Source organism: Solanum dulcamara, chromosome 7 (genome assembly GCF_947179165.1).
Source record: "Solanum dulcamara chromosome 7, daSolDulc1.2, whole genome shotgun sequence".
In the NCBI taxonomy this organism is placed as follows: Eukaryota; Viridiplantae; Streptophyta; class Magnoliopsida; order Solanales; family Solanaceae; genus Solanum; species Solanum dulcamara.
The window spans coordinates 17,047,976-17,058,481 of NC_077243.1; the positions used below are offsets into that span (position 1 = coordinate 17,047,976).

The 10,506-nt window shown below is 36.1% G+C and overlaps 1 protein-coding gene across 1 annotated transcript; it reads left to right on the plus strand.

Annotated features, from left to right (window-relative positions):
• The first annotated feature begins 2,322 nt into the window (after nucleotides 1–2,322).
• LOC129894399 (plastidial pyruvate kinase 2) lies at nucleotides 2,323–10,433 on the plus strand. The gene is made up of 12 exons (XM_055970078.1): nucleotides 2,323–2,772; nucleotides 3,318–3,605; nucleotides 5,573–5,738; nucleotides 6,717–6,851; nucleotides 6,971–7,081; nucleotides 7,185–7,273; nucleotides 7,871–7,933; nucleotides 8,068–8,243; nucleotides 8,618–8,720; nucleotides 8,845–8,993; nucleotides 9,574–9,682; nucleotides 10,018–10,433. The coding sequence occupies exons 1-12, from the start codon at nucleotides 2,533–2,535 to the stop codon at nucleotides 10,123–10,125; spliced, it is 1,737 nt and encodes a 578-aa protein (XP_055826053.1). The 5' UTR covers nucleotides 2,323–2,532; the 3' UTR covers nucleotides 10,126–10,433.
• Nucleotides 10,434–10,506: the final 73 nt, after the last annotated feature.

Sequence of the window (10,506 nt, forward strand, 5' to 3'; positions counted from 1 at the left end):
TGCGACAGTCTTGATTCCACCGTACCACCACATCATTGCATTATCATATTGCATTGCATTGCATTGATATCTGTGCTGCTTGAATTAACTGATTAATTATGATTATGAGCTGTTATTACAGATTTACTTTACTCGCGCCACTATATATATATAAACTGGCGGCATCGATGCTGAAGTGGGACTTTTCTGTATGCAGGTGGAAGCGTTCCTTAGTTTATTTCATAGGTTTGATTAATTTTTTATACTCAGTCAACTAAAATCTACTAAATACATATGAATTGTACTCACCTCTACTTATGTATCCCTTTTTGATGCAGATACTAGTCGGGGTACCTCACGTGACAGTTGATATTCTAGCGGATTGTGTATTCTCAGATTAGTGGTGAGGTCTCAAAATTCGGATCGTCACTAGTCTATCTTTATTTTTTTCAATCTTTTGGATAATTCAGAGACTTATGTTGTATCTTCAGATTCGAACCTTGTATTAGATGCTCTTTATACTTATGACATCAGGTTTTGGGATAAATTTTTTTATTGTTTTTCTTTTTATTTAAATTGTGGCATCACTTTCCCCTTTGAGAGTTTTGTATGAGTTTTATTTTTAGGGTTACACATCAGATTGAGTTTTGAGATGTGTGCCATCATGACCTCGATTTTTGGATCGTGACAAAACGGATCTCATATTAATTCCCACAGGTAATTTTTCCTTTAATAACTAATTATTTTTGAGTTATCAAATAAAAGAATGCACTAAACACAGAAGAACGTAGCGCAAGAGAACTCGAGAAGAATAAGTTTTTGATTGGGAGCTACACTAAAATAAGCAAAATTCTCAAGGAAGCCAAATGCACTTGTTGCTCTCTTTTCCTCAACCTATGTTTTTGCCTCGAATAAGATTTTTCATCTTAAGGTTTCTAACAATGCAACATGAGAAGGATATTTAGTCAAGAAATGTTCAAAAGCAATTTTAAATATGCAATAACCTAAACCTAATAAGTGAGCCAATCATAATCCGACACGTGGAATATTGTGAGGAAACAACCATATGAAAAATTTGCAAGAGTGCTCACAAAGTTCATCGAGAATAACATGAAAAGAGCCTAAGGGTCTAGCCTATGGGAGATGGCCACGTGCATGCCTTAAGCGTCAGTAAGTCGACACTCATAGAACCGTGAAATAGATCAAAATGAGTTTATCAGAACAATCGACACCTAATTTAAATTCAGATGAGATCAAAACTTGTCTACTTCTGATACTTTGATTTATCCCTTTAAAGCACATATAAAAGGGTATACGTGGTATCTGTCTACCCACCCTTCTCTAGCGTATTAATAGTGGACTACTCCAAGTGTGTAGCCTTAAAGGAAAACCTCAAAGGCCTGTCTTAGCACCTCAAAGGAGTATAAGAACTCTATATACGACATGTTAATTCATGAATATTTTCCCATGTTGCTTAAAGACGAACACGTCTGATAAAGGATTGAAATATAGGGAACCCCTACGAATAACTATTTTAGATCCTGTAATATATATTTTTTTGATTTCAACTCAACATTTCTGAAAATTATCTGGATCAAGAAAAGACGAGGACATCAAAAGACACAACATTATTATCTCACATGAAGTTACACCACGTGTAAATTGGAGCTCTGAAGAAGAAGACATGGCTTTAAGGTTTAGCCTAGAGGGAAAGGACTTAATCGACTTTATTTTTATTTTTGAAAATAATAATACTAATCACATAGCATATACATGATAAATTTGAAGATTAATTTAAATAAGTGATTACTAATGTTATGATCATTCAATTATCAATAACATTAGCGAGTCTTGTTTATGAAGAAGGATAGGGAGAACTTTATAAACTAATATTTTTTTAATAATTTTGTGGGGGCGTGCAAAATGAGAAATATGATAAGTAACTATTCTTTCCACTTTTTTTTTAGTTTGTGTAAAAGAGAACTTTTTTTGATAATTTTTTAATTTTAATTTTTTACATGATATATTTAGATTACATGATTAAATATATTTTGATATATACTACTATATTTCTATAGTTTAAAATCACAAACTTATTAATTTTTTTTAAATTTTCATGTCAAATCAAAATAAACAAATAAAATTGATGGAGTAATATGGAACAGACACAAGTATTTTTGAATTTTAAATAGACATTTTTAACGCAGAAAAAAAGATGAAGTTGAAGTTTAAGATCACGTGATGTATCAGAAATCAGGACACGTCAGACAAAAGAACGACGTCGCTTTAATCCAATTTTGTTGGGAAATCGCTAAACGAATAGTAACTTCAAGATAAAGACTAACGTTCCTTTATTTTCCCTTAAAACGCAACAGTTGAACAAACCTCCTGCTTCGATACACACGAGGCTTTTTCTTTGACATCTCCGCCAACCATAGCGGCGATTTCTTCAAAGTCCCAACACTCTTAGCTTTCGCCTTGTATACTCTTTTATCTCTCCCCATTCCCTAACACATTTCTCTCGCTCTATAATTCTCCGTTCATTACCGGAAAATGGCTCAAGTGGTGGCTACTCGTTCGATTCAAACTTCATTCTCCAGCCCTAACCATGGATCTCTGCAGAGTCAAATTGAGAAGCTTAAGCCTCCTAGCTTTGCCTCAAAAGTGTTAGGTCGGAATGAACGGAGCAATAGTTGTAGAGCTATTCGTGTCAATATGCCGCAGATCATTGCTAGGAGATCTACGCGGGCCGAGCCTCAAGTTCTCCCTGTTTCTCCTGAAGATGTTCCAAAGGTTGAAGTTCACTTTTCTTTCCTGCTAATCATCTCACAGTTGGTTTGTTTTTATCCTTTCTGAGTCCTGCTATGCTTACTGTGCTTCCGCACCTCTAGTTGGGAAAAAGCCTGTTACAACAGTTTTAGTTAGCTGTTTGCTATACTGTTTTTTGGTTTCCGTCAATATGGTGGATTACGAGTTTTTAAAAATGTAAGTTGTAGCAAATATAGATGGCTCGTTTCCTAGTAAACTGGATTTGTCAATTGCCACTTCAAAAATTGAGACTTTTTTGAGCTATGTGAGTTTGCAAATTATTACTACTCATTCCGTTTTAACAGAAGACTTTTGAATCTTGTTATATGTAGATGTGGTTTTAAGCTATGTGGAAAGTTAGAATTACATAGTGGCCAAAAAAGGAAGTAGACATTCTTTTTGAAACAGTAAAAAAGGAAAGTAAGATAAACAAATTGAAACAGAGGAAGTGTTATAAATGCACATGTATGGATTTTTTTTCACTCTATAGCCAAATGAAGGCATATTGATTATGATAGTTAATGTTACAGAGTGAGGAGAAAGAGCAGTATCTTCAGGCAATTCAGCAACTTGGTGACACTTCAGTGGGCATGTGGTCTAAACCTACAGTAAGACGTAAAACTAAGATAGTATGCACAATTGGTCCCTCTACAAACACAAGGGAAATGATATGGAAGCTGGCTGAAGCTGGAATGAATGTTGCTCGGATGAATATGTCTCATGGAGACCATGCATCCCATCAGAAAGTCATTGATTTGGTTAAGGAGTATAATGCCCAGTCTAAGGACAACGTCATTGCCATCATGCTTGACACAAAGGTAAATTTTTTCTTCATTTTTATGTGGGCACTAGTTTGTTGGTAGCAAAGAGGAAATTGTTTTTATATAGAAATCAGTTTTCCACCACATTTGATTCTAACATCAGGTAGGGAAAGTGTTGAACTATGGGTTGAACTTTTAAATCATATGCAATCGGTTCTGTTAAACTGATCTACCACTGTATGACCGCAAATGAGACCTTCTTTGGTAATCCTTCATCAGTTGTGGTAGCTGTGGCAAATATACAACGTTTTAAAGATGTCACGCACAGTCAATCAGAACACTCCTTATTTTAGGAGTAGATAAGTAGTGTGATCAATTGGTGCCACATTGATTTAGCCTTATAAGAATATGAATGTTGAGGTATTTGTTCAAAACAGAATTGATATTTCCTATTAAACAACACGTGGTGTTGTGCGAATGACAATTACTACATTGGCCAAAAAATCTGAATTGATTAAATCTAGGATGGACTGGGAAATTTGTTAAAATGAGAATTAGTTTCTTTTTTATTGAACTATTTTGTGTATTATGTTTCTCTTCTACAAAGCTATTAAATGACAATCATGGGAGTATAGTTTTTTTTTACCTTGGGGGTGTTTTTGGTTCATTGTGAATTGTTTTTTTTCCCATTGAATCAACTATATCTGTGTTTCTAGTCTATAAACCAAATCAATCCTAGCATAAAACAGCTTTGTTGGTTACAATGTATTTAGGTACTCTTTTTCTTTGATCTTTTTCCGTTCGTTCCTGTCACTTGAAAAATTCTACAAACCAGTTTACTTGTCCTTTGTTGAATGTTTAAATATCAAAGCTATCATTTCTAAAGCTAGCCACATCCACAACTATGAAGGGAAGCAAATGGCTCCAAAAGACTTCAGTCTGAGAAGATTCACATCTCTGCATATCTCATGCATAAGAAAGAAACAACAGTGAAGACTGCAGTTAGGATCAATTGAATCATTAACAAAAATGACGGCTCTGCTAAAACTCACATTAGATAAAAATGCCATTGGGAGAAAAAGATAGAAGCATCCTTACTACATGTTTCAAGGGTCATTTACAGGAGCCATGTTGGATTAAAGAGGGGCAAGCTATCCAATTTAACCCTGCATTTAATTCTAAAACATCATGAAGAAGTGATATTCGTTTGGTAAAAGTAGTTGAAAACTGCATAAGAATGAGAAGGGCAAAAATATTGCCTCATATTTTTACAACATTCACACACACGCAGTATATATATTGTCGGTTTGATTTGGTTTAGGCTCTCATTTTTTCCTTACATTAAAAACCAGATCAAATTACGTATTATATTATCTGTTTCCTTTTTTTTTCTTTTTAAATAAATTAAAACCAAACTGTACCAGATCAAACTACATGTTTTTGTCAAGTTTGATTCAATCTTTGGTCCTATTTGGTTTTCCAGTTTATTTTGAACACCTCATGCTTTATTGTGTCTGTATTCATCCCTTTCAATGTAGGACTAGGAAGAAAGCAAACAATTTCCCCTTCAACTTATATACAACTTCAGATAATTCCTGTATCACTGTTAATCAATTGTTAGATCAGTGCATATTACTGAAATTGCTCTCATGTAATATGTATTATCAATGATAACTTTCACCTCTCATTATCACCTGATAACTATTTAGCTGGATGTGATCTTTCTTTCTGGTCAGTTCTTGTTTTGTAGCCTCTTATTGCTTTCAAGTTAGGACTAGGAAGAAAGCAAACATTGTTCCCCTTCAGGTTTCAACTCATATACAACTTCAGATAATACCTGTATCACTGTTGATCAATTGTTTGTTCATTGCTTATTAGTGACATTGCTCTTACGTGATATGTATAACCAAATATAACTTTCACCTCTCGTTATCACCTGATAATTATTTAGCTGGATGTGATCTTTCTTTTTGGCCAGCTTTCATTTTTAGCCACTTATTGCTTTGTTGTTTTGGTGCTAACAGGGTCCTGAGGTTAGAAGTGGTGACTTGCCCCAGCCAATCACATTGAAACCCGGACAGGAATTCACCTTCACAATTCAGAGAGGGGTTGGCACAGCTGACTGTGTCAGTGTCAACTATGATGACTTTGTAAATGATGTTGAAGTAGGAGACATGCTTCTTGTTGATGGTACGTTAAGTGGTTTCTTTTCTGTCTTTTAACTAGTTTTGTCTGATAACATCTTATATCGATTTGCCATTGGAAGGCATTGAAATTGACTGCTTGAACTTCCTCTTTTTGACTCAGCATGGAATATTGTACACCTGTCAGTAGGGATTAAGTTCCCTGCAGGTTATCTTGTTGTCATTTCATTCCGATTCTTATGCTTGTACATCTCCATAAATCAGAGGGGTGCAGGGACAAATTGTGTTTCATAAGACTTCAAACGTGAACTAATAGTAAAATCAAAGCCTCTCTATTATCAAATATTGCCTTAAAGGTCCAGAGCTTGAGTCAGCATGGCGATATGAGGCCTTGCGGTGACTACCCTCGGGATAAGTCTTTGCTGTGACATTGCATTATGTGAAGCAGTGATATCTCATCAAGGGACATCCATCTCATTTTCACAAAACCAGAAAAAAAAGAGGCATCCTTCTCGCCTAGTTGTAGTCCAGATTTTTTTTTTGCTGTTGCTTTTAAAAAGATTTGCACAATTTTAACTGATTCCTTGTGTTGTCCAATGTAGGGGAATGCCTTTCTTGGATTTTGTGCTCATGAGACATTTCCTAATTGATTTGAAACTATTAGGCATTTATCATTCTGGATCTCTGGATGGCCTATCTTTGCTGATATTTAATATCTACCTTCTAGTGTCATGGCCCATCTCCTTCTTGCACATGCAATAGACATCTCGTATAAGTGTCTGTACTAACATGCTCAAAATTATTAAACCATTGAGAGACCTAATTACTAAAAGCTAGACACCATGTTTTGAGCTTTATTACTGGTGAATTGGTGGGTGATAATACTTTGAGGGGAAGGTAAGGTACCATATAACAGCCATGACTAAAGCAATACTTTGTTGTTCTGCTTGTGTCTATTTTTCTTGGTAGATATACCTGAAACTCTTTCAGAGTTTAGCTAATTGTTATTTTTTTTATGCTATAGGTGGCATGATGTCTTTACAGGTGAAATCCAAGACAGAAGAATCTGTGAAGTGTGAAGTTATAGATGGAGGGGAGCTTAAGTCAAGGAGACATCTAAATGTTCGAGGCAAAAGTGCCACACTTCCCTCTATTACTGGTCAGACTACTTCCTTTTTTCTATAAATTCAGGTCTTATCTGCATATGAAAGCATCAGACAGTTACTCTGTCAGAAGAGTGCTTGCCTTACTGATACAGTGATCCACATTGTGCAACAGAAAAGGACTGGGATGATATCAAGTTTGGAGTGGACAATGACATTGACTTTTATGCTGTTTCCTTCGTCAAAGATGCAGCCGTGGTCCATGAACTGAAGAATTATTTGAAGAGTAAATCCACTTTCCTTTTAGTGAGCACTGAAAGTGCCAATGAGTGCTTATCCATTTTTGTTTCAACACTTTTGGACTAGCCTTTTTCTTTTTGATATGACAGGTTGTGGTGCAGATATTCATGTTATTGTGAAAATTGAGAGCGCAGACTCCATACCAAATTTGCAGTCAATAATTACTGCATCAGATGGGGTAATTCTCTAGGCCTTTATTTTTCTGGTTCAGCCTATCTATCTCTACGAGGTAGAGGCACTCTACCCTTCCTAGACCCCACTTGTGGGACTTTTCTGGGTATGTTGTTGTTGTTGTTGTATTGTTTAGAAGAGATTCAGTGGCTGGCAGATCAAATATATTGCTGGTAGTATTTTCTTTCTTCTTGATTGCTGAATTGGCATACACTGAAGTTATTTGCAATATTTGGTAATCACAGATTGTACTTGAATAATTAGGAGTTTATTCTTCCTTTTTCTCTCTTTTAAAGAATTAGAGGATTTTAAGAGTTTAAGCCCACAAGATCAATCAATCAACTAACCTCAATTCCAAACCTATTGGGGTCGGCTATATCTTCTATTTCTATGCCTCTCTATTCAGGCTCTATGCCAAGGATACTTCAGTGTCATACTTTCTGTATGCTGGATGTTTACCCACAGCAACACTCATCCCATTAACCCCTTTTTAGTGGCCTTACTACTTGCATGTTTGTCCTGGATCGTAGCTTGCGTCTTCTACCCTATTCCTTGATAGATATCTAATAACCAAAATTAATGGGTTTTTAACTGTTTTGCTCAGGCGATGGTTGCGAGAGGAGATCTTGGGGCAGAGCTGCCTATTGAGGAGGTTCCTTTGTTGCAGGTAAAGGTTGGCAACACTGTAGTTGTAGATTCTACTGCAAAGATGCAAAACTGGATGCAGTTTTTACCATTTTGTGAGAGGTCTTGACCCTGTAATCTCTATTTCTCCTTTGATGAAAATATCTTAATATGCAGGAAGAAATCATCAATATCTGCCGAAGTATGGGAAAAGCTGTCATTGTTGCCACCAACATGCTGGAAAGCATGATTGTGCATCCCACCCCAACTCGAGCAGAGGTATCAGATATTGCGATTGCTGTTAGAGAGGGTGCTGATGCTGTTATGCTTTCTGGAGAAACAGCTCATGGAAAGTAAGTTACTATTCAAGGCGCTTTTGGTATTATCTCTTTAAACTTAGAGCCTATTACATAGAATTTGGGTTTGTGTTGAAGTGTGCAGTAAGTTTTCCTGCAGTGTGCCCACACCTATGTCACACCTGTTCGACACGAGTAATTCATGCAAATGAGAAATCAATGTAACATAGCTTAGGGTTACTCTTTTGGGAGTTCTTGGTTTTGGAAACTGTGTCAAGGTTCTTTCATGAGTAATAAGTGTTTCTGCTGGGATCCTATTTTGTGAATCTAATAGCTTTGGGGTACCAAAGTCCAGAAGTTGAGATTTTCTTACAATAAATCATTTTATAACCTATCCGCATCTCTCACAAGTTAGATTCATTTGGTTACAGGTTTCCCTTGAAAGCTGTCAAAGTTATGCACACCGTATCACTACGGACTGAAGCTACTATTGTTGGTAGTGAACCCCCTGCAAATCTAGGCCAAGCCTTCAAGGTCTTTAGTCTTTTTGTACTGTACTACTTTATTTTCATCTGTAGATTATACATTTACCTCCATATTTTTCTTGATTTATTTTGTCTGAAGGAGCTAATACTTACCAAAACTCTCTGTTTTGCAGAACCATATGAGCGAGATGTTCGCTTTCCATGCAACCATGATGTCCAACACTCTTGGAACCTCAATTGTTGTCTTCACTAGAACTGGTTTCATGGCCATCTTACTGAGCCATTATCGTCCTTCTGGCACTATATTTGCTTTTACAAATAAGTGAGTATTTACCCTTTTGGTCTAACATTGATGTTAATGTTTGAAGACAATTTTTCAGCCGAACTGGTTTCATTACCATTTCTAGGAGCCATTTATTGTCTTTCTGGCACTGTTATTGCTTTTACAGTTGAATCATGAATGAACACGTAGCTCTTGTTCAGTGTGGTAAATGCATTTAAGACACTATTGGTTAGACCTTGATATCAGTAATTGATATTGTTAGAGTGGGTAAAAGTCCCAAATTGGTTGGGTAATAGACGGGTAGTCTGCTTATATGGACTTTGGGCAATCCTCCCCTCAAGAGCTACCTTTCGGGGTTGAGTTAGGCCCAAGTGCCATATCTTTATAGATATGTAGAAGATCAACGTGTTAAATGCATTTTAAAGACATTTGGAGAAGCGTAGATAGTGTTCTCTTGATGATAATAAAGTTCCTATTTTCAGTACATAAGTAACTTGGGATTTACTTAGTTGCTGCCTTTGGGTATGTTAATGTTTTGAGGGAAATCTGAGAAGAACCTTATGAATGATTTCTATCAAGTTAATGAATTTTAATCATTTGTTCCATGATTGGGCTGCAGTAAGAAAGTTCAACAGAGACTGGCTTCGTACCAAGGCGTATGTCCAATATATATGGAGTTCTTAGATTGTGCGGAGGAGACTTTCACTAGTGCACTGTCCTTACTGCAGGTGAGATTCACTTTCAGCATATCATTTACCGTTATTGCTTAATATACAGTATAAGCATTGAGGAATGCTAATAACAAATGCTTGAAATTGCTCATATCATGGTCACAGATGAATGGATGGTTTGTCATATGACGTATAGCCTACTAGTATCTATGCTTTATAATTAAAAGTAAAATTTTGATATGATAATCAGAAGATCAATTCCATTAATTAGTTATACTCCTCTCTTCATCCATGATATTCTCCTAAATTTTTATGTTGCCAGCATGTTATTACTATCATTTTACACGACAATTGTGTTCCTCTTGTAATCTTTACTCATTATCAATCTACAGAAGCAAGGGATGGTAAAAGAAGGGGAGCAGGTAGCTCTTGTTCAGAGTGGCAGGCAGCCAATCTGGCGGCTCCAATCCACTCACAATATCCAGGTCAGGAAAGTTTAGACAAATGAAAAACCTGGAACCAGCTTAAGGTCGACTCCTTTTTAGTTGGGAGTTATTATCGCTTCAGCCATCAATTAGGAATAGATCTCAGTCAGCACTGTTACCAAGAATTTTTCTTGCAACATTGCTAGGGTGTTATATTTATTGTATCTGCCTCATGCTTCTGTATGTTTTGGCCTAGGATACCATGTTATGTTTTTCTCTTAGACATCAATGAAGCTGGCACTTGAATGTGGTTGTTGTATGAGAAAATTCTCGGAGTGAGTCGTTTTTCTTATGTAATGAAGAAGAATCTAAGTTGATTACTATATTTATAAGGTTCATGCATAAAAGAAAAAAAACGAAGGAAGAACCTGTGTGTGTACATTTGGCATTTTTGTA